The sequence below is a fragment of the Rhinolophus sinicus genome, linkage group LG06 (genome assembly GCF_036562045.2).
Source record: "Rhinolophus sinicus isolate RSC01 linkage group LG06, ASM3656204v1, whole genome shotgun sequence".
Taxonomy (NCBI): Eukaryota; Metazoa; Chordata; class Mammalia; order Chiroptera; family Rhinolophidae; genus Rhinolophus; species Rhinolophus sinicus.
In genome coordinates, this window is record NC_133756.1 from 157,401,232 (window position 1) to 157,428,311 (window position 27,080).

At 46.9% G+C, this 27,080-nt stretch overlaps 1 protein-coding gene across 1 annotated transcript; it reads right to left on the minus strand.

The window, feature by feature from the left end:
• Positions 1-1,203: 1,203 nt before the first annotated feature.
• On the minus strand, positions 1,204-27,047 carry DDB1 (damage specific DNA binding protein 1). Its single transcript, XM_019754027.2, has 27 exons — positions 26,850-27,047; positions 25,524-25,672; positions 24,416-24,532; positions 23,850-24,071; positions 21,856-21,970; positions 20,857-20,954; positions 19,370-19,528; positions 18,664-18,747; positions 18,001-18,117; positions 17,063-17,165; positions 14,323-14,398; positions 14,119-14,227; positions 12,785-12,963; positions 12,525-12,688; positions 12,339-12,446; positions 11,980-12,187; positions 11,170-11,265; positions 10,970-11,081; positions 9,885-10,008; positions 9,417-9,581; positions 8,605-8,699; positions 4,878-5,048; positions 4,401-4,510; positions 3,943-4,112; positions 3,659-3,761; positions 2,548-2,671; positions 1,204-1,968 (listed from the first exon to the last, which is right to left on the minus strand). The coding sequence occupies exons 1-27, from the start codon at positions 26,908-26,910 to the stop codon at positions 1,885-1,887; spliced, it is 3,423 nt and encodes a 1,140-aa protein (XP_019609586.1). The 5' UTR covers positions 26,911-27,047; the 3' UTR covers positions 1,204-1,884.
• Positions 27,048-27,080: the final 33 nt, after the last annotated feature.

Sequence of the window (27,080 nt, forward strand, 5' to 3'; positions counted from 1 at the left end):
CACTGCTACATAACCTTCTCCTCAATGTAGCACATCTCTGGGGCTGCAGGTCAGACGGTTAGAAAGCACCGGAACACATCACGCTACAGTCCGTCTTCCTGACCTTGGCACCTTGTAGCCCACCCTCCCGTCTATGATTACATTTTTTAAATAATCACAGGCTGGAGACTGTTGCTCGCCTGTCTCATTACAGCTGTTATCTGGCATGGGGGCAGGCCTTTTCAATTCAAACCATGACTTTAAGAATTCAAATCACAGTGTTGTGTTTCAAGTTAAATTGTGGTTTTTAAGAGATGCTGATTATTTTTTCCCTTAAGACCCTTAACCTCCACCCTCAGAAATCCCAGGAGAGTAAGGGAAAAAGAACCGTAATGAAACACAAGGAATGCCTCCAGGGAAGGAGACTCACTCCAGAAGACCCCCAAAGCAGAGATGCTTTGCCCTTTTCCTTTTAAGCTAGAATCTCTCAAAACCACTGTTTGAACTTGAAACCACAACTTTCCTGACACTATATCAAAGGCTGGTCTTAAAGGAGCCAGCCAATATGCCTGGGATCTACCCGACTCTACTGTTGGGACAGAGCAGCCTTTATTCCCACTGGGTCACTGGTGGAAATGTGGGCCCAGACACTCTGACCCACTGAGCTGAAAGAAGACAGGCTCTGTTTGCTGCACAGAAAGGTGAGCCCAAATGTGCCCTACTCTTGTATTTTCAAACCAAAGGCACCAAACGTTTACTGGATTAAAACCAGAGGAAATAAAGCCAGAATCCGAAGGGCATGTGACAACAGGAAGCAGGGCAATGCACCAGGAGCTGCGTGTGAGGCCGTGGAGCAGCGCCTGGGGGCTGGCTGGCTGTAAAACCAGGATGACACAGGGAAGGCAGCCCAAGCAGCCCCCAGGCCGGCAGGTGACTGGCAGAGGCCACTAGGCATCCAACGGTGCCTCGGCGAGGGCAACCAAAGACCAGGGAATTTCAAAAACCTGATGTCCATCACCCTTGGGATCCTACCAAAAACGGTCACACGGCAAAGGAGAGGTACAGACGTCATCTCACTACTTGACAGGACTTGTTCCAGCAGCAAAGACAAGTGACTGCAGCAGCTGATATGAAAGAGGGAAATGATTTTGCAGAAAATTGGGCACAGTATGACCTGGATGCTGGAGTGCCGGGCAGCGGAAGAAAAGCAGAAACAAATGGATCTTTCTTCTTAGATTCTACTTTATTTGGTAAAACTCAGAAACTAACCACCAATTCACGTCCACCCACCTCCTTCTCTCTGAAGAAGGCAGTTCCCCAGAGACAAAAAGGCTGTGGCTTGGCAATCATCCACCATCTCCAGGTTTTATACTCAGGCAGCCCGTGGCCTGGCAGTCAGGCCTCCAGACCCAAAGCTCTCAGAGGCAACAGAAGAAAGTAAAAGGAAGCCCTCACTTCAAAGACAATGAACCCTTCCCGCCCCTCTTCCCTTCTACCCACCTCCCCACACCCCCAACCTAAATAAAAAGATAGTAGAGGACAGCGCATGAGTGTGCGAGACACACACACAGAGCTTCCTTTCAGCCAAAGAGCTGCAAAATCCCTCCCTGGAAGGAGGACCACGGGCAACACCAATCAAGGCTTGGTGGCCCAAGGTGATGGTTGGAATCATGTGAGACTCGTAAAAATCCAGGGAAAAAATATTTCACCTTCAGCCCATTCCCAGGTCTCTAGTGAACTGGTTTTAGTTCTAAGAAATCCCCATTTGCACACAGGTGACCGTGGCTTCTGGGGCAGCTGGCTTAGGGAGAGGTTTCCCATGGCCGAGAAGACAGTGGTGGGGGAGGGGAGGCAGGAGGGCAAAGCCTTCGGGGAGGGTCTGGGAAAGGGGACCACTGCCCGTGGCTAGTGGATCCGCGTCAGCTCCTCCACAACCTTGATCAGGTCGTCCGCGGTGGCCTCTCGCTTCATCCCGCTGCCATCATCATACTGCAAGGAAAGGGAAAGGGCTGTGAGGACCGAGGACTCCCCGCTGGGGAAAGGGATGCCCATAGCGAGGGAGGGCCCTGGCTCCACCACCGCCAAGGCAGGGAAGAAGTTCCCATCAGAAGTCCACACGTCCCCTTGGGGGTACAGGTCAGCAAGGTCTACTGAGGGCAAAGCTGGCTCAGAGGCTGCCACCTGGCGTACATTTCTCTCTTCCAGGATGCCCTTCAGAGGTACCATCTCCAGTGAGCAATACCCCAAACTCCAGCACTGAGGCAATTTCTCTTCCCGGCCGGACCTGACCCTGCTGCCCTCCTGTGGGACTGCCCTCCCACACATGCCCTTGTTGCTAAAGTACAGGGGTCACATGGGTCAAGTTGCTAGTACAGTGCCAGGCGCCTGGTGGGTACCCACGAGCCTCGAGCCTTGGCTACATCTCCTCGCCCTCAGACTCCACTGTCCCTGGCGGCAGGAGATACTGAAAGGGGCCGCTGGCCTCTGGGAAGAGAGGAAGGGAGGCAGCGGAGTTGTGACAGGCTCCTGGCATGTAACTAGCCCCGGGCTGAACTCCACACAGCTCACCTGTAGGTTTGCCACAACCTCCTGCATCTTGGGCCGGCTAATATCCAGGAAGCTCTCAATCAAGTCCCCGTCGATGAAGCCGGTGGCTGGTTCTGTCTTTCGCTCCGTATGAAAGGATCTCCAAGTGGGCGGGCTGGTTAAGGAGCGTGCGATTGTGTAGAGACGCCCTTACTCTCCCTCATCCCACCTCTGCATAAGACCATGATCGGAAGCGATCAGCATGAGAACACGAAACAATAGATTCAACTGAAACTCACATTGCTCTTTGGATGGTTTTGGAATTGAAAGACACACAAAAAACTACTTCCCCCTCCAACAGGGGTGACGTTCAAAACAATGTTTTTAAAAGTACAGGTCAGACTTTGCGTGTCGGGCTTTGCAGGGTGTGGGCATTTTGTGCCAGGCCCCCGGTGAAGGGGATGAGACCGCCTGGGAAGAAGCAGTCTTCTGAGTCTAGCCAGAATCCTCTCAGCAAGACAGAGGAATGCCCACTGCTCAGCAAAACCCAACACCGCAGCCCGTCTCCTCCGCGCGGGTTAGCGCTGGGCCGTACTGCCTGTAACAGGTGACCAACCTCACACTCACGGCCTGAGCCCCTCAGGAGCGCCCTACAAGTCTCCCACAAGAAGCAAGCTTCCACTAGTACTTGAATCCCGGGTGTCCCGGGGGGGGGCTGACCCTTGGACTTCGGGGGTGTTTAGCTTCGTCACTTTCCTCCTCTCCTGTCAGCCTCTCTAGCGCGAGTCTTCAGACACTGCTACCACAATGAGATCTCTGAAAGGACGTTCATGTGTTGTCATCTAAACTGACTGAAGGACATGCAACACCAGGAAGGCCAGAGGCAGACACATTTTGGGAACATAAATGTATATTTCCAAGACAAACCAGTTGAAGCTGGTGATAAGTACACGGGGCCTCACTGTATATTCTCTCTACTATTAGGTTTGGATTTTTCTGTAAGTTGAAAAGAAGAAAAAAGCCTGTTCACCCCAGGAACCTAGGTAAGACATTTCTTAAACAGACGGCAGTTTGCAGAAGTAGCTCAGGGGCCCGCAGCTCTGCCTGTGCCAGGACATGCTGCCCGACGAGGGGACCCGTCTGGGAAGGATATAAGGAGTGCTCAATCTTGCCCACACTTTTGATGACTTTATTGAGTCGATTCTGCATATCCAACAGGAGGTTGTACCAGCTCTCTGACAGTGAGGTCACCAGCCCTGAAGAAGTAAAGGGAGCAATGGCTGCAGAGAGCTCCGGAGCCCACAGCGAGCAAGTCCCACCACGGGCGGCCCAGGAAAGCAGCACGAGGAGGGCCCAGCCTGCTCTCCCTCGTCACTCAGAATGGTGACCTCAAGAAGGGGGCTGTGCGGGACCGTGCCCCGCAGGGGTGACCCTTACCAATCATGCCATTCACGGTGCCGAAGAGCACTGAGCCCTGCGTGGGGGTGGAAGTCTCGCCCAGATTCTGCATAACCAGGGAGCCGTGGCAGAAGACATTGACAAATTCGCCCAGGTGGAAGAGACCCACCTCCTGAAGGTGTTGTCGCTCCTCATCAGTGGTGGCAGCGCTGAAAGGCGGTGTGACAGACTCACTACCCGAACCTCCTGCCCCCACAGGGACCACGCACTGTGGACACCGTGTGCCGAGCTTCCCTGATGAGCCCACACACCCCACAGCAGACGAGCCGTCTGAAGAGGCTCATTTTTGTGGTCTTGATTCTCTCATGAAAAAACCCAACCTCTGTGAAGAGGAGCAGCCGAGCCTGAGAGGGGGGACGCAATGTCCTCATCCACCATGGACCCGGGGCTCCAGCCGCCCCTCCGGCCCCCCGTCATTCCCACAGCTGGTCACTCACCTATCCTTCTGACACACAAACAAGTTAAAGGCATTTTCAGCCCCCAGGAAATTGTCATCATCCAAGATTTCCACAGCACTCATCCAGTTGGGGTTAAAGTCTCGAGCGATCTTAAAACAAACAAGGTGCAAATAAGAAAGTACAATCAGCAGTTTGCATGAGACAGCAGTTCTGGGGCCTATCTTCTGTTAGCCAGAAGCCAAGCGTCTGCCCTGAGGAGATCCAGCCCTGGGTTTAACAACAGCCACTCTGGACAGATTCTCCCCCAGTCTCTGGCAAACACAGCCCATTTGGTTGCAATTATCCAGAAATGGAGGCTGCTGAGTTCAGGTTGGGGGTCTGTAAAAAGACTCAATCGATGCAGAACGTATGCTCCCGGGAAACATTTCTGCCCCTGCTGGCCGGACTGGCCCTCAGCAGCAGAGAAACACTGGCAGGAGTCAAGGCTGAGCGAGCGGCCTGCGCCACCCCCACTACCTCTTCGAAGTTTCCCTCCATGGGCTTGTAGGCGAGCAGCAGCACGGAGCGCATGAGGTCGCCCACCAGGATGAAGTCACCCTTGGTCTTCAGGTAGAGCGCCATGATGTTGTTGTAGTGATTACACTCGGTGCGGAGCTCCTTCTCTGTCGTCCACTCATAAAGCCGCACCTGGGGAGGGAGGGCATGGCGTTCCTCTCAAGCTGCGGGGCCCGGGTCCTCTCAGCACGACGGCCCCGGGCTCCACCCCCACCTGCAGCCCCAGCCACCAGATGCAGTGTGGGCTGTGAAAGGGCCTGAGGCGGTGCTTGCATGAACATCTTTTACTCCACTATTAGATATTCATGAGCCATGAAAATAGAGTGAGGACATCAAACTAATACTACAAAGTTTTCTTTTATATAAGAAAAGGGGTCAGTGTAAAGACAAACACTAAGTCACTAGTGATACAAGCAATACTGTGGGTATGACCAAAGATGTCTTCTCGTGACCAAGTTTGGTGACGGACCTACAGAAATATCTCTGGAAAGAGAAGATCCATCTCCAATTTCCTGATCAGAAGGGAACAGGGTCGCCTCCCAACAAACCATCTTTTCCAAACCCTTCTCAGACTTGTTCGTTCCTGGAACCTTTGATGTGAGCAATGAGCAGAGAAAGTGAATGGGAAAGTCCAACAGAAATGCTGTCACATAACAAAGGACTCTAAAGCACTGGTCCTCCACCTCCCCCAAAAAAGTATTTTTCTTCTCCACTGCAGTGTTTTTTCAGTTACAACCACATCTCCGAAAGAACGAAGATGCTTTATAATCGGCAGACAGATGAACAGGAATTTGGTACAGCACAGTTCAAGGGAGACAGACTCAACCCCCGGGGGGGAAGCCTGCCCTGACAGCCCCGTCAGGGCCAGGTGGCCCCACCCACGGCCTGAGCACGTACAGAAACTCCTGGACAGAATACATTAAGCCATGACTTACCGAGGTGTGTCCAAAGAACCCTAACCTCACTCCACTTCAAGAGTCATTCATAGTCATTACAATGGCTGCCACACCTCTATCGGCAGGGTCAAGGGTGCTCAGAACAGCCCACCTTTGGGGAAGCCCAGCAAGGCTGGCCTCCCACGTCTCCAACGGAGTCAAGAGCTCTCCACACTCCTGGCTACACCACCCCCCTCTCCCTCTCCACATGCCCGGCCTCCCTAGCTGCCATGGAGATGGTCAAGACCAGGTCAGACACCACCAAAACCTCAAGACTCCCACTCTCAACTCAACAGGTTCTAGACCTCCACTGTCCACTCGTGGCTACAAAACACCTGAAATGTAGCTAGGCCAAATGCAGATGTGCTGTAAGCGTAAAACACACACCAGATTTTGAAGTCTTCGTATGAACAAAAAGTAAAATAATTTTTATATTGATTACATGTTCAAATAATTTTTATATTGATTACGCATTAAAGCAATATCTTAGATCTATTAAATAAAATACATTGCTAAAATCTCACCTGCTTCTTTTTGCTTTTATTCATGTGGCTACTAGAAAGTTTAAAATTACTCATGTGGCTCCTATGATATTTGTTAGACAGCCACGGATTAGACGTCTCCTAATCTGACCTCACATCTGACCCCTCCCTATCCTGGCAGCAGTTCACTGTACCCTCTGGAACACTGTCACTAGTCACGGGCAACCTGTCCCTGGTTACTCTAATGGAAATGAGGGCCCTGGGCTATTTCCTCTCCTGCTGTCCCTCGTGCCACGGGACTGGATGAAGGACGGCCTTCCGCGCACCTCCCTGCCTGCCCTTTTACCTTTTATGCCACCTCCCCTCTAAGGGGCCAGCTCTGAAGGTCACACCATCAGACTCCTCCCACCACCCCCTTCCCATCACTCTTTCCCACACGACGTCCTGTAATTCTTGGTGGCGTTAATATTCACACAAGGAAGAGCCTTCCAATATCCTGATCTCTAACCTTTTTGGACCCCCCACCCCCGCATTTCCCCACTTATCTTTTCCATTCCATGGTCACCCCGAAGGTCCTGTCATTAAAAGTAACTCCAGAATGTCGTGGGCTCAGTTTCACCTTTTCTCAGCTGCCCAGAGGCCATGACCATGACCCTTCCCCTCCAGATGCTCAACTCCCTCGCCCCGCTCTCCCTTGATCACGCTCACCCAACAAAACCCAACTTTGCTGAGATTCTGATCTTCAACTACAGCTGAGAAAAACCAACCAACCAGGACGACTGGTCTCATTTTAAATCCAAGACCACTCCCGGAAAGTGGGCTCCTACACTTCTCAGTAATTGTGCATTTCCCTAGTCCATTACTCCTCAGGTCCTGAAAGGAGTTCATCCCTCAACTCTCCTCAAGCCTCTAATACCTCCTCTTTCCTCTCAGCTACTTAACAGACGGATACAACCAAACGAGGATATCCAACGCTTCCATCATCTGAGGTAACACTATGTACTTGATCCCACACCTCCCTCTTGCCTATTCAAAAAGTGGCTCCAGCAATTCTTTAACAGACTGTTCTCATCAGCATAGAAACGTGCACCAATGTTTCCAAACTTAAGTTAAAACTCTCCTTCTGACGTTCCCCTGTAGTTACCCCATTACTCTCTTCTCCTTTACTACCCAACTCCTCGGAAGGGTTTTCTAATACTAGCTGTCCTCCCCTAGGCCCAGTTGAACCCTCTTCAATCAAGTTTCCTTCCGTCTCTACCACTCAACCAAAAGAGCTCTCTGGTCAAGTTCGCCACCGACTTCCACGCTGCTAAAACAATGGCCAATTTTTAAGCCTTACGTTCCCTGCCACAAGCAGGACTTGCAGTTCATCAAGTCCCTCCTCATCTCAGGTGATCTCATCCAGACTTTTAGCTTTAAATGCCTCCTAACAACGGCCACGTGGCTATCTCCACCCTACATCTTGCCTGAATTCCATGCCTCCGTCAACCAGCTACCTACCTGAAAGCTTCACTATGATGACCACTGAAACTTAGCATGTCCAAAACCAAACCTCTAGTATCCTCACTATGACGTAGTAAGACAAATATATTTGGCCTCTGGCCCCAGTTCCAGACCTAGAGCTCCTAAAACCTTGTAACTTCCTTAGTGATATAGATAATAGAAGAGTCTTACACAGAGCTCCTAAATCCCTTGGAATTTCCTGGGTGATAGATAGGAGTGTCTTTTGTTCTAATGAGGCCACTCTTGGTGACTCCTGGATAGCTTCAGGATGGGGGCTGGTCACCAGAAAGACCAAGCAAGGATTAGAAGCTTGAAACTTTCAGCCCCACCCATCCTGGGGAGGGGAAGGGGCTGGAGACTGAGTTAATATTCCATCGTGACTACGTGACGAAGTCTTCGTAAACATCCCTAAACTCTGGGGTTCAAAGAGCTCTCAGGTTGGTAGACTGGAAGGGTGGCACATCCCAACCACAAGGTCAGGAGCTCCTGCACTCAGGACCCTTCTGGAGCAGGAGCCATAGCTCTTACCCTTCTCATGTTCCCCACAAGCACTTGGGATCTGATCCGCATGGGGGTTTACATAACCAAGTCCGCTCTCCGGTGCCAGGCGAGCCTCCCAGATTCCCAGCTCCCCCTCCATCCCACTACTTGGTTCTCCTTAAAACTGGACACACACGCTGCCAGAAGGGAGAAGGGAGACGTGCTATGTGGACAACGTCTCTGTGTGCTACCTAAGGTATGAAGGGTACCAAGTGGCATGGGCCTTACCGTGCTATTGATGCTGGCCAACAGCTTCCCGTTAAACTCCACCATAGAATACACGGCCCCTTTCACTTCCTTTTCAGCCACAGTCTGTAGTTTTCCTGGGGGGGGGGGGGGAGATACTCCTGAGTCTCTTTTACGAGCCTACATTTTAATTAATCAGAAGAATCCTCCGATTTCCCCTTGGCTCTAACTCCTGCCCCAAAGCCACGCATCTGAAAGCAGGAAAGACAGAGTCAGTGTAGACTGGGCTTAACCACGACCGGAAGTTGGGCCCCAAGGTAATGTGCAGTGATTCCAAACAGTGTCCAAGCCCTGTCTCCACCCTGAAACTCCAGATCTATCTTCAAGATGGAGACCAATTCCATCTTGGCCATCTGATCTGAGATATCTGTGCTGACAGCGAGTCTTTAGAACCACACTGGGCAGGGGAGATGAGAAAAGACACAGAAATGAAAAAGTGCTGAAGTTGGAAAGAGGACCATATGGCTGAGCAACCAAGTGAAAAACAAATCCAAGATTCCTGACACTTACTCTGGCCACTAGGTCCTCTTACCCATCAGTCACCTCTCCCCTTTTTTCTGCCTTTCAAAGAGTAGAAAAGAAAGGAACATATGCTAGATTATATGTGCCTCTGCTCGCCTACTCCAAAATGCATTCAGACCATCAACAGCTTGAGAGAAAGGAACAGAATACCTTGTGTCATAACAATTAATCCAAGTAGTTCTGTTGCTTAACTGAAGCTCTGAAACCTAAAACCCATGCTTGCTTTCCCAGAATTTCAAGTATCTCAAAAGCTGGAGACTGTGCCCACTCACCATCCGAATACTGAAAGACCACAATCCGGCCCTGCTTGGGCTCCGCCTCTTCCGGGTACACCATGGCCGTGCCCACAATGAAGTACGTGTTGGGATCTTTGCCCAGCTTGCAGGAGACCAGGCTGAGGGCATACTCGTTCTGCAGAAACTGGTGGGCATGAAGCACTAGAAGGAGAGTAGAGAGGGGTGACTGGCTGATGACCCCCAGCACGTGTAACCCTGCACTTACAGGCCACCACTCGGCTCCAAGCAGAACACACGCCTTCTGCTCCTGTCTCTCAGACTGTCCCTCACCAGCCTATGCTGACCTGAGGAGGCCCAGCACTCGGAACTCACGGCCAACTCAGAGGTCCCACCCCTCCCAGGGTATCTGTCAGTGGCTATGGAATTCTGGAATAGATCGGAACCCAGAAGAGCCTAGTGTAGGGAGGACCTAGGGACAAAATGATAGCAAGAGCTCATGTGCACCTTCGAAGGTGTGCTGGTCAATGATCAGGAGGTTGTGCACCTCCACCTCTTCTCCGAAGGAGGTCTCGTGAGGGGCGGTGCTGCTGGAGAACAGCTTGCTGGAGCTGACGCTGCTGGACAGGGCCTGAGAACAGAAAGAACACTCAAGACCCCTCTCAGTGGCAGAACGGGCGCTGGGAACGTCAGTGAGGGGATCAGACAGGATCAGAGAACAGAGGCTGAGGCTGAACGAGCAAAACTCGGAAGGTTGGCAGCTCGAGTGGAGCCTGAAGAGCACAGGGCTTCAGAGAGACATGGAGACCGAGGATAAGGAGCCCAGTTCTGTAGGGAACCGACACAGCAGCCCAAACACCACAACGTGAGCGTCATTAAAGAACCTGGTACTAGTGATGCCACGTCAATCAAGCCAAGCTAAGGAGAAACGCAGGATACCTAATAAAGGGACAGACTCTAAATCCACAGAAAGAGCAGGGAGCACTTCAAACAAAAAGAAAAAAGACCTTCTACTCCAGGTTAGGGAAAAAGTCCTATCACAGATGTTGGGAACAAGAAAGGCAGAGAATCCATGGAATAAAATGCTCCGCTAATGTCTCCACTGAGCCTATCATGGTCGGCTCTAGACTGTCCTGTCATTATCATTTGCAGATGAGAAAATTGAACTTTAGATTTGCCAAGGTCACACAGCTAGCAATAAACCTTGTCGCTAATTCTGTCAGGCTCCAAATGCCATGCTCTTACCGGCTATGCTACGCTGTTGCCAATTACGCGCACCCTTACAAAGTACCCAAACTGCTACGGGAAAAGGCATCATTCATCCTGCGAGGCTACCTGGCAGCAAAACCACGGACTGCCTCACCTATCCCAAATTCTTCTTAACCCTCTAATGAGGGGGCCAAATCCAACTCCTGCCTGTTTTTATAAGTAAAGCTGTGCTCACCTGTTGTCCACGGCTGCTTTTGTAATGGCAGAGCTGAGTAGTGACTGAGACTATATGGCCTGCAAAGCGGAAAATATTTACTATCTGACCCTTTACAGGAAAGTTTGCCCCTGCTCTAATGCCATCTTTCTTTGTCCACTGCCCTCACCTGGGTGCTGGCACTGGGCCTCAAAGCAGTTGTGCCCCCACTTGTGTCCTGAACTTCAATGCGGCTGGAGAGGACCCCAAAGCACTGGGACACTTCCTGGTAGCAGATCTTCCTGTAGCACAAGCACAGAAACAACAGAGCCTCAGAAAAAGTCCCCCACCTCACAGAGCACCCAGGCAGCTCCCTGAACCTGGCCTCACCTGGGAGACTCGTAGAGGGGAACCGTGCGAATGTGCAGCTTCTGGATCTCGTCGATGGTGCCGATGGTGAGGGTGCTGTTGTTGGCCAGTGCCAGGCTGGAAAGAAGGGTCTGGGTTTAGACTGAGTAGACCCAAGGAGGCAACTCCACAGAGGAAGAAAAACAAGGCAGAATTACACTAGTAGCTCATTCCAAGGCAGTGGTTCTCAATTCTGATTTTATGCTAAAAACCATCTGGGGAGACTGCAAAATTCTGATAACTGGTCCCACCCCAAGATTTTCTTATTTAATTGGTCTGAGTGGGCCCAGGCTGAGGTTTAACAGCTTTCAATGTCATGCTAATGTGCAGCGTTAGAATCTACTAGAACAGAGCCTGTCAATCACAACTAGCAAACTTTCAGAAGCATCTGAAGGGCTTGTTAAATCAGATTGCTCCCCACAAAAATTTACCATTTCTAAGGAGTTCCCAGGTAGTGCAGAGAACTCCTGCCCTGGGGGATACATAACGATCTCCCAATTGGAGTTTAAGCATTTGAATCACCCGAGTGGTTTTCTGAAAATACAGATTCTAGGGCCCAACTTCAGATCTACTGAATCAGAATCTGAGGAGTCAAAAAAAAAGCTGTCCTTTTAAAATAGTTTCCCAGCTATTTCCATGGGTGGCCAGATTTGAGAAGCTCTGCTCTATATGTGCCATCTCAGCTTTTTACTGACTGTGACACCGGGAAAAGGCTGGAGCGAAGGGGTTGGAGGAAAACATCACGATGCCCTCAATCCATGGCTCTTCCGAAGGAAGGAAAAAGAGGCTCACCTGTCCGGATAGCCATCTGAGTTGAGGGGACACATGTAGTTCACCTCCTTGAGGTTGACATTGGAGAAGACGAGTTTGTGGTTGCTGCTGTAGATGACGGTGGGGCGGTCGGAGCAAGCGAAGACGTTGGTGGTGGAGAGTGAGCGGAAGGTCCTCAACACCGTAGGCTGGGTGCCCAGAGTCACCTTCTTCCGATCGCTCAACAGGCCTGCAGAAGGAACGGCATCCGAGGGAAGACGGAACAGCACAAACAGCTGGATTGTGAAGGTTCAAAAGCAGCACCCTGGGACTAAGAACGCTGCAACTCCAATCCTCCGTATTTTCCAAAGAGCCCCCCACTCAAAAAAAGCTCTTCTCACCTGTCTCAATATTGAGCCCAAAGTAGAAAAGTGCTCCGTCTCCCAAGGCACAAAGGAGGTAGTGGCTACTCTCAAAGGTGGTCATCAGGATGGAACGAGGGATGATCTCTGTGTGAAAAGGGCACATTCAGTTCTTGTTCCACTTTCCAACTCTGATCCCAACCCAGGGCCTTAAAGGATCCGCACCTCCACCCAGCATCTCTTTGTGCAGCAGTTCAAAAGAGGGCAGCTTCAAGATACGGGCCGAGATGTCTGTCCAGAGGCCAATGGCACAAAGAGGGGACAGCCCATTGCTGTCCCCTAAGGGGGTGATGTCCAAGCAGGCCACTTCGTGTTCCATCTCTGTGTGGCTGAACAAAGAGGAATATGGCAGAGGAAGGAAACCAAGCATGAAAGAAGTCCCAGAGAACAGGGGCGGGGAACAGTGCAGACAGATAAACACACACCTGATCTGCTGGAGCTCCTGAGGATGGATCTGCAGGTAGTAGAGGGCCCTTCCCACGGCGACGACTACCTGGCTGCTGTTGCAGGAGGCCACACTGATGTTCTTGCCTTGGGGCTCCTTCCATTCACTGACGAGAGCTTTAGGTTCTTGAGACACCAACCTCACGGATGCGGAAGTGATCTAGAAAGAAGAGCAATGTCTACAAGTACCTGCAGGGATCTGTACAGGAGTGGGAAAGTGCTAACAGCTACCCTAGTGGAGCCCCAAGAATAAGCGACGAAAGTCCTCTTCTGCCATAAATATTTTTTTTCCCCAAATCCTGCAATGATTAATTACGTCATGTTTAGCTGAAGCCCTGAAGGCCGGCTTAGAGGAGCTTACAGCTTGCATACCTACAGCCAGAAAAAAAAAAAAAAGGGCCTGCTTCATTAGGCTTTTGACTAAGGCTTTGGTAACTCAAACCACATCCCATGGAAAGGAATCAGTGGGGTAAGACCCTGCGACCATCAATCTAGCAGTTTTTCTCAACCCAAAAATGAGACCGCTAAAACATCCAACTTCTTTACTGTGCAAATCATTAAAATGATTTCAAATTCTTTAGTAAAGGCAACAAAACTGTATTGAAATGTCTTATAAATTTATTTCATCACTGAAATAAAACAAAAAGCAGGTTGATGACATTGTTCTGTATCGATTCATCTTACCAATTAAAATTGAGTTTATATTTAAGGAGGAAAGCCCTCTAATAATAGATACATGAACTGTGCCAGTCTTCAGGCCACTTAGTTAGGAAATTATGAGAAAACAATGTCAGTATTAGCCCCTCCCACACTCGGTCCACAAAGTGACAGAACCTTCTTGCCTCTAGTTTTTACCAAATCCACCACTGCCTGTTGGGTACAAAAAAGACCAAGTGGATAAAAAGATGGAGACAGTTCAATAATCCTCAGGCACTCAAGTGCTGCACCTACTGCTGGCAAACACTGACTCTGGCCAGGATGAAGAACAGCTCAAAGGTGAGGAGGGTGTACAAAAACCAAAGAGCATCAGGGTCAGGCCAACGATAAAAAGATTGCTGAGGGGTGGGAGTTGCTCAGAAATCAGGCTCTCGTGGCTAACAAGTGCCAAAAGGCTATCTGACCACCGTATCGCAGATAGATTTAATATGTTATCTCTGAGTAGTGGATTATCATTTAAATAATTTCAATTTTCTTTCTGGCCCTTTAACATTACTTTTAGAGCCATAAAAACGGACCATTCTAAAATCCAGTGGTGCTCTGTACTGCACTCTAGGTCAAATTCATACACAGGGCCGGCCCGCTTCTCAGTAGTTACCTGGATAAGTTGCTGATGAGCCACGTTGCCACAGAAGAACGTCTGCTGATCATCCACGAAACCCATCAGCTCAGTTTCTTCCACCTCTTCTCCGTTTAACATGAGGACTCTGCAGCAGAAAGGAAGGCCTGGGTCAGTCGGACCAGCTTCCCCACCTTGCAACCTGCACACGAGCAACTGCAGCTGGCAGCAGACTCATCCTACCTTGTCTGGCCCACAAAAGAGAGCACCAAAGTGTCATCAGTCTCCCGGTGAGGATCAGACCGCAGTGGCCACAGGCCTGGAACAAACATCAAGAAGTAAGCTGCACAGAACAGACCAACACATCTAAGGATGGGCCGGCCTACGCCACAGGAGGGCAGGAAATTTGGAGTCAGTCCTCAGCTGAATAATACACTCTACTCTGTTCCTCCCTGGAAATAAGACTGAAGAAGCTGGATATGCTAAAAACTGTTTGAGCCTGATATTTGAAGGTTTTCCATTGGCTTTCAGAGGGGATAATACATTTCCATGACTCAACGTCAAACACAGAAGTGTCGCTTCTCCACCTCTCCCTCCAACCTATCCCTCAAATTAATTGCCAAGAATAGTTTCCAGTTTGTCCTTCCATTTTTTAATTTAATCCAATTTATTTTAATTGAAGGAAACAGGCCAACCCTGTATTACCAGCACTATAAACATAAAGTAGCCTATCACATGCTGTTCTGCACCCTGCTTTTTCACTCACTACACGCCCGAGTCCTCAGCAGAACAGAGCAGTCCCGTTTGGACACCTGCACAGTATTTAATTTTATGGACATACCAGTTCGTTAGTAATACACATTACCACAACAAATAACCTTATATTCACATCATGAAGGTCTAGGGGGCAGAAGCCCAGAATTGGAGTGGCCAGGTAAACCGCTAAATGCAGCTGCAGTTTAATAGGTATTGTCAATGAGCATGCTGATTTCCCTAGAGCCTCACCAACACAATGTGTTGTCAAACTTTCGGATTTTGGTCATGTGGTAAAGAATATTACTATTTTGTTTTGCATTTCTCTTAATACAAGTGAGGCCTGTTACCTGTCCAGTCATGTCCTTTGCCAATTTGGGGACAAGATATTTAGTGATCTTCTTTCCAGAAATTTTTTTTATAAATTAGGGAGATTAGGCTTTTGTCTAGAAGTTGAACATGTGTTTATCCAGTTTGCCATTTCTTCTAACTTAATTTAGTGTTGTTTTTACCATGCAGAAGTGTTTTATTTATCAGTCTTTTTGGTTTCTGTATTGTGAGTCATAGTTTAAAAGACCTTCCCCACTCCAAAATTAGAAAAGAATTTACCAGCTTTGTCTTTTAGCTTTTGTATGGCTTCATTTTGTACATTAAGTCTTTGATCCATTTAGGTTCTAGCAAGGTATACACTGTGCAGTATGTGTCCAACCATATCCTTTCCCAAATGACTGTTATTCTAACACCATTTATTAAAAATAATCATCTTTATCTCACTGAATTGAAATACCACCATTATATACTAAACTCCCACATAAAGCTGTGTCTACTTCTGGACGTTTGAGTCTGCCTATTCGTGCAACAAAACCACACTTTTAGTTTTGCTGGCTTTTCTTGTTTCTTCCTTTTTCCATTTGGACTTTGACTTGTTTAGGTCAAGGAAAAAAGCCCTACTGGCATTTTTATTGAGATACATTAAATATAAAAAATTAAAGAGAAAACAGCTTTTTAATGTTGAGTTATAAGACCTTAGTATGTCTTTTTCATTTGATCAATCTATCCTTTTAATCCTTCAAGAATATTTTAAAGATTTCCTTGTATAGATTTTGCATAGTTGTTAAATTTATTCCTTGGTGTTTTATCTTTTCTTCCTTTTCTTTTTTTCTTAAACTTTTATTTAAGTGTGTTTTTCCAGGACCAATCAGCTCCAAGTCAAGTAGTTGTTTCAATCTAGTTGTGGCCCATGGCGCAGCTCACAGTGGCCCATGTGGGGATTGAACCAGCAACCTTGTTAAAAGCACCACGCTCTAACCAACTGAGCTAACTAGCCGCCCCGGTATTTTATCTTTTCATTGCTGTTGTAAATTGCCTCTTTTCCCCTACTGTACCTTCTAATTGTTTTTACATAAAAGTTGTTGACGTCAGTACATTAATTTTATATCCTGCTACCTTAATGAATTCTCATTGTCTACAGTTCTTCAGTTGACTCTCTTGGGTTTTGTAGTTACATGATCTCTTCCTTTCTAATCATCAACCTGTATTTCTTTTCTGTTCTCATCCTTTCATTTTTTTATATTCTGAATTACTTTATTTTAGATGTGCCTCCTACATACAACTTTGAACTGGTTTTGCTTTATGGTTCAATCTGATCATCCTTTTCTTATAATAGGCGAGTTTCGCCCATTTGCATTTACTGATATGGTCCCAGGTATCTGATGTATCAGATAGAGATACTCATACAGATGTTTGATACCAGTTCTGTCATACTTTACGTTACATTTACTGTTTCTGTACTGTAAAACTCTTTCACTATACAGTCTTTCTTTGATCTTTTTGATTATCATAGTTCTCCTGGAATTTAGGAAGATTTGCGTTTTTGTTCTAGAAGTTACCTTTATACTTAGACCTTTATATGATATCCTCAGTCCTTACTTTCTTTAGGGATTCTATCAGTTCCCTACAAACAACATTAAATTTAACTTGTAATCCTTTCCGCCCCCATTCCTCCACTCCAATATCCAATTTTAGTTAATAGTATTCTTTTTTTAAGTTAACTTTTGTAGTTTTAAGTATGTTTAAGCTTCTATCACTTATTTGTCATCATGACTTTCTTTACTCTTCATTTGATCTGCTTTCCTGTAGCTCCCACTCAAGTGCCTTCATGCCATGTAACGAAGCCAAAGGCCAAGGTCTCGCAAGTAAGATCTAGGTCCTACGTCCACCAGAAGGCTACCTTTGATGCCTGGTAAGTCAATGCTGGCATGCTCGTGGATTCCAATTCCATTCCGGATGATCCGCAAGGAACCTTCCTTGAAAGCCCCAGAGCAAGTGACCAGCTGCAAGGAGAGAAAAGGTTTCTAAATAACCTCCTCCAGAGCCTGGGGCCATCATGCTGATGCCCAGAAAGTCATCTGGCTATACCTAAGTCCAAGGAGCCTTATTGCGGAGCTGGGTTTGAGGATGCACACTTTGCAGAGCATGATCTCAAAGTCTCTCAAGGTTACCAAGCAGACAGGACGTCCTAGTCCAAGAAGCAAAAAGCTCCTAGCAAGCTTGCTCCCACCCTTGGAACCTAGTTTACCAGAAAGATCACAACATCTGGAGTCAGACACACCTGCCATTTAATAATTCTGTGATCTCGGACAAGTTAACCTTTGTCAGCCTTAAAGTTAGTCCTCACTTCTGAAGTGGTCAAGAATCCCCATCTAACAGGGTGCTCGTGTGATTATAGATAACATATTAGGTTGGTGCAAAAGTAACCGCGGTTTTTGCAATTATTTTTAACCTTTTAAACCGCAATTACTTTTGCACCAACCTAATATATAAAGTGCCTGGCAGACCAAGATAGGCAGTCAATAAATGGTAATTATCCTTCTATCACTGGGATTAGTGTGAAGCTCTTAAAAGTTATTAATAGTGGGGATCACATATTTGGTGATGGAAGGAGAACTGACTCTGGGTGGTGAACACACAATGTGATATATAGACGATGTAATACAGAATTGTACACCTGAAACCTATGTACCTTTACTAACAATTGTCACCCGAATAAACTTCAATTAAAAAAGAAAGTTATCGTCAGTGCATACGCCCCATTCAAGAATGGCAAACCTAGGAGGACAATGTTTGAGTGGGCACATCCCCTACCCATTTCCACGATGAGCCCCTTACCTGTCCCTGCCCCTGCCTCTCCAGGTCCACCACACACATGTCCACGATGGGTCCTAAATTGGTAAAGGTTTCCATGGCCACTACATAGGAGCCTTGTTCATTGCTGTCGACATTGAGCTGAGAAGAAAAACAATGTTAGTCCTGTAACGTTAGTCCTCTAACAGACCCACCCCTAAGGAGATGGCCTTCATCCAAAAGAAACGCTCAGTCCTACTGCATCTGCCCTTCTTGTGCTCCACTGCAGGCTTCTACGGGGGGCTGCTGCCTAAGGAACCTGGTTGTCTTACAGGTGACCCACTAAGCAGCCAGAGGTTTCTAATGAAGCAGTTTGGAAATGTAAAATGTTTACATGTATTTTTCTGCAGAGAAGGTCAAAAGTTTTCAATTCTTGAGGGAATCCAGTACATTAGACTATGACCTTTTGAAGACAGGAGCTGTGTCTTGTTCATCATTGTCTACGGCACCCAACACCCAGCCTGGCACGTTTGCTGGGTGATAAAGAGCTCCTTGGGGTAGGATGTTAAATCAACCAAGTAGACAGCTGGATGGCAGGGATACAGATGAGCTGAAGAAATTCTGAGAGGCACTAAACACAGGCGAAACCTGACGAAGCAGCAGCGAAGACAGTGAAAAGAAGCTAGAAAGAAGAAAACGTCTTCTCACCTTCACAAGCTGAGAGTCACCAAGGCGAGACCCAACAAATACAACGCCATTATCGAGGTATGTCAAGCATTCAGCAATGGAAGTCTAGGAGAAAGTCAACACCATGAAAGTCATCAAAATGGTCTCCACGGGGGATTCAGACACCGTCCTACCCACCTCTCAGACCTCTGCTGAGAAAATGCACAACCGCAGCCATGATTCCCAAAACAATTCTCCATTTCAAATCCCAGGTCACACTAAGCAAATGTTCCTAAATCTCTGAAATTTTTAACTCTCTACTTATCACATCCCTATAAGTCAGGAAACTCCCTATAGTCAGAAAACTCCGTAATTTATCTTGCAGGTGCCTGCTCCAAATGATCGTGTTAATCCTAAGAACTTCAGTCCCCTCGAAATAATCAGAAATCTCCACAATCCGCTGCATAATTCTTAAACTTTTTTGGGACTCTCCTCCCAGAATTGAATATCAGCATTACATTAGTCTTTCATTCTAGCTTGTATCCTTTGTTTCTCTTTCTTTTTATGCTTGAGGTAGTGCCTGGCTTCCTGTGAGATTCTCCAACATCTAACTCGTTCAAAAACCAACCTCCACTGCAGTAGTGACCATTTGTTGCTGGGTTATCTACTTCGCAGTCATGGTGTGGGACCACACATCTCAGGTCACTAGGTCCCTAGGAGAACGCAGCAGAGCAGGAACAAGCCCTACCTCTCCGAGGAGTTCCACACGGAGATCCTTGAGAGTGACGGTGCCGTCCATCTGCTCCTCCTTCTCCAAAAGCAGCATGAAGAGCCGTCCTTCCATGTCTCCCAGCAGATAACGGGAACCATTGGGGTCCACGCGATTGTGACACACAATGGTGCTTTGCTGCCAAGAGGGAAGACACAGTCGTTAGAGATGAGAGCAAACCACTCCCTTTACCAAACCGAACCATCTCAAGCAAGGAATCCACTCAGGTAACATCACATGTATGATTAAAAATGACATTTTTATTTCAAAGATAATTTTGAGGTGCTCAATATACCTTGAATGTTTATTCACATATTATTCTACCGGAAAATAGAAATATATGTAGAACAGCAAGCAGCTGTAAGTATTCACTGGACTGTAAATGCACAAAGTTTGTTATTTATCCTCATTACCACTAATTACCCACTACCACTAACGTTATCATAGATTTTGTTATTTATTCTTAAGGCTTAATTTTTATGACTTGAAATTTTAAGGTTTGAAATCTTTATGACTAATTTTTTAAAGTCTATATAATTTACCACTATATTACTTTACGACTTGAGCCTTAAAACCATTCAATAGAATTTGCAAAATTTTTCTTCTTAAAGTTGCCCTAGTCAATGGAAAGGGTAAACATTTTTTTTTTTTTTTAGTGTATGCCATTTTTATTATGACTAGAATCACTTACTGGACAGATATGCACTGCACATTTTTTTCTTTTCATGCATCTCCTCACCCGCCCTCCCCTTTGGCAACCATCAACTTGTTCCATGTATCTCTAGGCCTGTTTCTGCTTTGTTTATTCATTTTACTTTTTTAGATTCCACATGTAAGTAGAACCATACAGTATATCTTTGTCTGGCTTATTTCACTTAGCATAATCCTCTCTAGGATTATGTTGTCATAAGTGGCAAGATTTCACTTTTTATTGCTGAATAATATTCCATTGTATATGTGTGTGTATATAGAATGTATACACACACACACACACACACACACACACGCACACCTCTTCTTTATCCATTCATCTATCGATGGACACTAGGTTGCTGCCACATATTGGCTATTGTAAATAGTGCTGCATTGAACACAGGGGTGCATATATCTTTTCGAATTAGTGTTTTTGTTTTCTTCAGATAAATATCCAGAAGTGGTATGTCTTGCTGGGTCACATGGCAGCCCTATTAATTTTTTGAGGAATCTCCATACCGTTTTCCATAGTGGCTGCACCAAAGGGTAAACCTATTTTGATTATTTCTCTCTTAGTGCACAAGCAAGGTCTGTGTAAGCAAAACCAGGCCAATCTCTCTATGTATTCCCAATGACCAACACAGTATATTATATACTTAGTGAAGAGTACAACAGAAATCTGTGAATCTCCTTTTAACAAATGGGGAGAAAGGAACAGGGTAAGAACAAGGGAAAAAAAGGAAGGAAGGAAAAAGTAAAAGAAAGCTGCTCACCTTGATGATAGGCGGTGCAATGGCCAGGTATTTGTCACCATTGTGATAGGTGATTGATTCCTGCCCAATGATGATGGCCCCTCCAAAAGGCTCCGGCACTGCAGGAGAAAGGACATTAGAATGGTCCGCACCTTGGACCTGCCACACCCTGACACAGCAAGGGCACTGATCCAGTTATCTGAGGCAAACTTTAACATAATCGTTATTTTTAAGACACCAAAGCCCAGAGAGCATGACAGTCTTCTTCTGAGATTCCTGTCTTAGAAATTTTAGGCTGGCAATATCTAATCCTGGTAATAATTTATTGTTTCCGAGCTCCTAGGGTAGAGCCTTCTTGGTGTTCTTCCACATGCATTCTTCTCATTTTCTCTCCTAAACTTCAGCTAAAAACTTTTACTTTTTCCCTTGTTCCTTAGCCTTATTTCCCCCATTATCACGGCCACTATTTAGAACAGTTAATTTGCACTTAAGAGTTTTAAAATTTCTCTACAAAAGTGGGACACACAACATAGTGCTTGGGCCAGAGAGTAGATAAGGCACAAACAGGCCTGGAATGCAGCCCAGGTTTGTCAAGGAGGCACAGGCACGGACAAGCCCCTCCGGCCCTGTTTCTTCATCTATGAAATAAACGAGTCAGATTAGATAAACTCTACTGGTCCTTCTCAGTTTCTTAAATGTTATGCCCAACAATAAAATAATGACGCCAATTTCCATATGCCACTGTGCAAATCAATCTTAGTGTTTTATACTAACCCCTCCACCCCAGTGAGGAAACCTATACTTTTGCGGGGGAGGGGAGGAGTAAACAAGACAATCCCAAAGACAGAAACGGAAAGAACCGAGGAAAGCACATTTAGGGAGAGGAGACAGGGAGTTCTGAACAACACATGCGCTCAATGGCACTTGAGCACTGAGACGCAGGGGCAGAGAAGGTGAGGAAGGGCAGGAAACTGGCCCAGACCTGGGTCAAAGGCAAATTTCCTAAAACCCCCAACCAACCTGCGATGACCATGGAAGCTTCAGCTTCTACATTTTCCTGTTTCCAAGGGCCCTTATTGAACTCCTTCTCTCGGAGAGACACCTCGTACGTTTTTACGTGCCGCCCCTGAGGGTCCTAGGTGGGGAAAAGTGAAACGATTAGCCCTTAGGAAAGGTGAACCTTGGACTGGAGAGGGGCCCTGAAAGGGCCAGGCCACCACTACCCAGTATCTGACAATCCTGTCATGTCAGCCTTCCCATCCTTACCCATCAGCAGGCTGACAGCCACCAGCTGAGCCTGTGACTGGCAGACTGCTACTCAGGCCTATTGCTTCCAACCACTGAAAGGTTTAAGAATTAGAAAAATGAATGTGTTACTACACTAACCACTGTAAGATACAATGTAAATGTCTACACATACAAAGAATATAGTCTACCTTCCTTGGCCTCAAGGAACATACAAAATAGCAAAAGAGAAAACAACAAACACATTGAGAAGCTAAGTATATCTAAATTTTAAAAGTATTGTTTGATACAATTCTTAAAAGCATCCTGATGGGATGATTGTAGAGAGGACACATATTGTTCCCCTAAAGTTAGTCAAAACCTCGAGTCCTGCCATTGTCAACAACCTTTTCCCTGCCTTTTTCTGAATCATGACTCACTTCACCCTGGAGCTGTCCGTCACCTTTAGGAGCTAAAGAGTCAGGAAAAGGCTACATTCAGCCAGTGGAGGATGGTGGCCTCAACAAAAGCCAGACCAGAGTATAAGTTATGAAAGGAATTCAACATGTGTTTCAGGGCAGGGACCACACCTTAATCACTGTTACATTTCCAGAAACACTTAGCATAACTACCTTTTACATGGTAAATATTTGTCAAATTGAATTTTTAGCAAAAAACAAAAAACAAAAACAGGAGTAAAGTAACTTTCAGTTGAGGAAAAGGTTTTTCCCATCAATGACTAGGGTAAGACTCAACTTCACAAAAGTTCTAGCTGGGGTTTGGATTTGAGCCTCTTGTGACACATACACAGAAATGAAAGACCGTGCACACTGGCAGCCCTAAGGCGGGGAACAGAGTCTGAATAACCAACATCAGTGTTTTAATGACCTGGTGTTTACAAAACTGAAGGGAGAGAAATTCTGTTTTTATCTCAGCTCTGATAGTGCACTGTAAAAAAGATCAAACAAAATCTCCGAAATACTTTCAACCTTATTCATCCGAAATCCAACCAGCCTCAGAAGTGTAACTCATGGTGACACAACAAAGAAATCTCCAAATATAAATCAGTACTTACAGTACTTAACACAGCTCTCCAAGTGTTTTCATGCCTGCACACAGCACATGGACTTGGACTATGCTTCCTTCTGTCATTTATTCAACAACAAGCTAGTGAAATGACCTCATGCTGTGTGGCCCTTTGTTCAAAGGCTCAGATTTTACCAAGATACAGGCATGTTAGTCTAGTGCTCTGCATTCTGCACCCCCCTTAACAGATCTGGCCCAGAGAACAGCTGCCTACAATCAGCTCTGCTCAAGTTTTAGGCACAGACTAAAATAGAAGTCACCAGAAAGTGAGTGCTGAATAAAATGCCAACCTCTTCTTAGAAGACATATATAAAGCATCACCGAGACATTTTTCTCTTAGCTTGTAAAGGCAATTTCCAGATCATTTCTCTGCAGCTAAGATTTAATAATCCCCTAGCATGCCAGTAAGAGTCAAAGAATAAACTGGGTCACCCTATAAAATCTCCAAGGCCCACAACCAGACTGTAATCTCAGGATTAAAAGCTGCTACAAGACCCACAGAGCCTCCTGCCTTCACAGTAAGTACTACTGCATTTGAGACGCAACCAAAATCTGACCCACATTAATCACATCGTTCAAAATCTTTCAAAACACATTAAACACTTCTGCCTATCCTACTATGAAATCAGGGCATTTCAATTAGCAAAAATGAACTCCTACTACGCCAAACCACACCGCTTCTCCCTGTCCTCCCGCTGTAGTACCTGGTAGACAAAACATATAGTAGGGGCTTGGCAACCATATAGGAACTTGACGTCGATGACGTGCAACTCCTCCAGGCGGATGTTAAAGGCCTTGAGCTCTTTATTGTCCCGGTCGAGTGGAATAACCTTGAAAAGGCCATCATAGAGTCGCAGGCCAATCATCCGGCACTCGGGATCAATGATGCCAATAATGCCGGTTTCCGAGGGGCGGCCGATTCGGTCCTGAGAAGTAAAACGGGGGTTAGGGGAGAACCTCAACACCCAGAGTAACAGAGGACACAGGGCACCACTTTCCCAGGAAAGTGGCGTCTGCTTGACATGTCAGGGAGCCCAAATGTCAGTGTATTCCTTTTTGCAAAATACTGAACTGCAATAAATTACTTACCCTGTCCCTTGGACTCTGAGTAAACTATGGAAGTCCTTTCTCCATAAAAGCTCAAAACCCTTAGTGATGTCCCCTGGTTTCTCTGGTCATACAGAGAGCTGCCCCAGCACTTCAAATGTCTTCACCAAATCATGACGGCCCTACCTGGAAAACTCTCATCAGCCTGAAGCAGCCACCTCACCTGGACGTTGCCATGGGCTCGCGTGATGATGTCAATGCTCTCCCCACTCTGCTTGTACTCCAGGATGCAGGCATTGTATTTAGCTGTCAGGATAAACAGGAGGTCCTTGCTCTCCCCCTGAAACCAACATTATGCTATCAAAGGAGGCGCTTTTTAAAACAGGAATACCTGTCCAGCCTGTAAGATTCATCCTTGAAGCATGCCAAGTTCCTTAAGAACTTTTTGTTCCTCTCTGAGAAAATCCACGGTGAGCATATAACACACGTAAGTGCACACACACTCTAAGGGCCAGAACTGAAGCTGGTAAACATCCAGTCCTCGTTTTCATGATTCTCCATCTCTCTGCTCTATATACAATGTCTTCATCTATTTCCAAATCAAGCTAACCTCAATCATTCCATTCAAATTCTAAAAGATGAATGTAATGAATCCTCTAATCCTCTCCAAGTATTTGAAAAGGGAAAAAATGTGAATGGCAATGGGAGCTGAAATGGATCCACAAAGTCTTCCTTACTATTAACACAGAACCCCAAAACGTATTTTGTTCAAAAGGTTATCATTAAAATGTTGAATCCATTGCTTTCTTGTCAGATTCAGTTACGATATAATGAAGCAATGTGGTGGCTAGTTGAATGGAAACATTTGAATTACAATAATGATGATAATAATGTGAGTATAATTGTTAACAGTGAACGCTTGTGCTAGGCCCTGTGTTATTAAATCATTTACTCTTCACACTAATCCAACGGATTGGATACTGTTCTCCCCGTTTTGCAGATAGGGGAATACGGCTCTGAAAGGTTAAGTGACACCCAAAGTTAGAATTCATAAGGAATGAAGCCAGGACTGCCCTACTGTAGAGCCAATGCTCTGAATCACCATGACGACCCAAAGTATGGTGACCCACATTTCAAACTGCTTTAATTTCCCCTTCTAAAGAAGTCAACTTGATCAACTTTTCCCTAGTCAATCTCTCCCGCTTCTAAGAATATAAAGTCCGCCATTCAAAAACTGTAGTTTCTCTCCTAAGCCTCATTCCTCCCATCTTAATCAATGATGTAAAACAACGTAAAAGTCTTTGTAGCTGGGCCCAACCTAGATCACTCACCTTGGGCCTGAAAAGCTCCATGACAGCGATCTTCCCATACATGCCCACCTCTTTAACGGGCCGAAGCCCCTCAGCGGTGACCACATAGATCTCTAATCTCGTGTTTTTGGCAATCAGCAGGTTCAAGTCTTCAGCTGAAGTAAAGTGTCCTGAAAGAACAGATCCTCTAACTTTTGAAGCCATAGAAGTATGTAAATAACCCTATCACTTCTACCTAATGTCTCCACAATTCTCATTTAATTCATGTATTTCGGTGGCTCCCTCCATTCACTCCCTTCTCACCAAGCCAGCACCTCAGAGTCTCACTTCGTACATTCACAAAAGCTACTTCTCCAATCAGACTAAGACAACTGGACCGGGCCTAAGACCAGCATAAGTCCTTCAACTGACAATGACTGTGAAACCTTTCAGATGGCTCTGTGCCCTCAAATTTTTTCCTATTGCAGTGGCAGATTATTTCCTAATTAAGGGACGCTAAAGAAAGTGTTCACCTCTATTCAGACCTCATCTAAAATTTCACAAAATCATTACCAAACAGACCAGGCCAAATGAAGACAAGTCTCAGAGCTTTGTATTAAAACACTGTTTTGTCCACATCTCTCGCCCTCCCAGTTGTCTACCAATACTCTGGTCCACATTCTTCCACCACCTCCAACTCCCCAAACATTTGTTTTGGAATCACAATTAGATTTACATAAACACACAAGTCTGAGGTTTTCATATTTTGCTGAAAACACTGTTCAAGATGATTATTTCCGGATTCTGGACATCTACGTCCAAGGCAACCCAAGGCAAAGTCAGCACTGGGTTGGGGCGTCCATATCTTCTTTTCCTGCAGCTCCCTCATGTAAACAACAGCCCCGGGCAAAGAGGACTCTTCTCCTGCTTTGGGGGAGTGCGGGCATTCCTCGCGTCCCTCCACCTCCTGCGCCCCCAGGCTCTCCCACAAGAAAATTCGAACCCGTAAGTCGCCATCACCACCGCCCCATCCCCTGACCACACGAGGTCCACCTCCGGGCCCAAGCAACACCGCACCGTCAACTCACACTTCGCTCTCTGGCCCGTCCTTGTCCTCGAAGAAAAGTGACCTCCCGAGGAACGACAGGGGACTCTCGAACGCAGCTTTTTAAGCCCCTCCTCCCCCCAAAAGGCGCGTGCGGAGACATCTCCTTTGAAGTCGTGGACAGCGGAGGTTCCTCGGCCGCCAGTGCCTTCCATACCCCGGGCCCGGTCCCGCCCGGCCGCTCCAGGGGCCGCGGGCCTCCCTAGGCCTCGGATCCCCCCAGCTCCCTCCTTCCCCGGGGTCTCCGGCCCTGGCAGCCTCACCGGTCACGCAGCCGTTCACGGCGGTGGGCTTCTGTGCCGTTACCACGTAGTTGTACGACATGTCGAGGGCCTAAGGCGGCCCGTCGGGACTCGACCGCAACGACTGAGAGATGGACACCAGCGAAGAGACAGGGGACCCGATCCTCGCGGCGAACTCCACTGCCGCTGCCTCCGCCCCGCAGACACGTTGCAGCCCAGAGCGGCCGAGACGCGGGGCATCACGGGACGGCC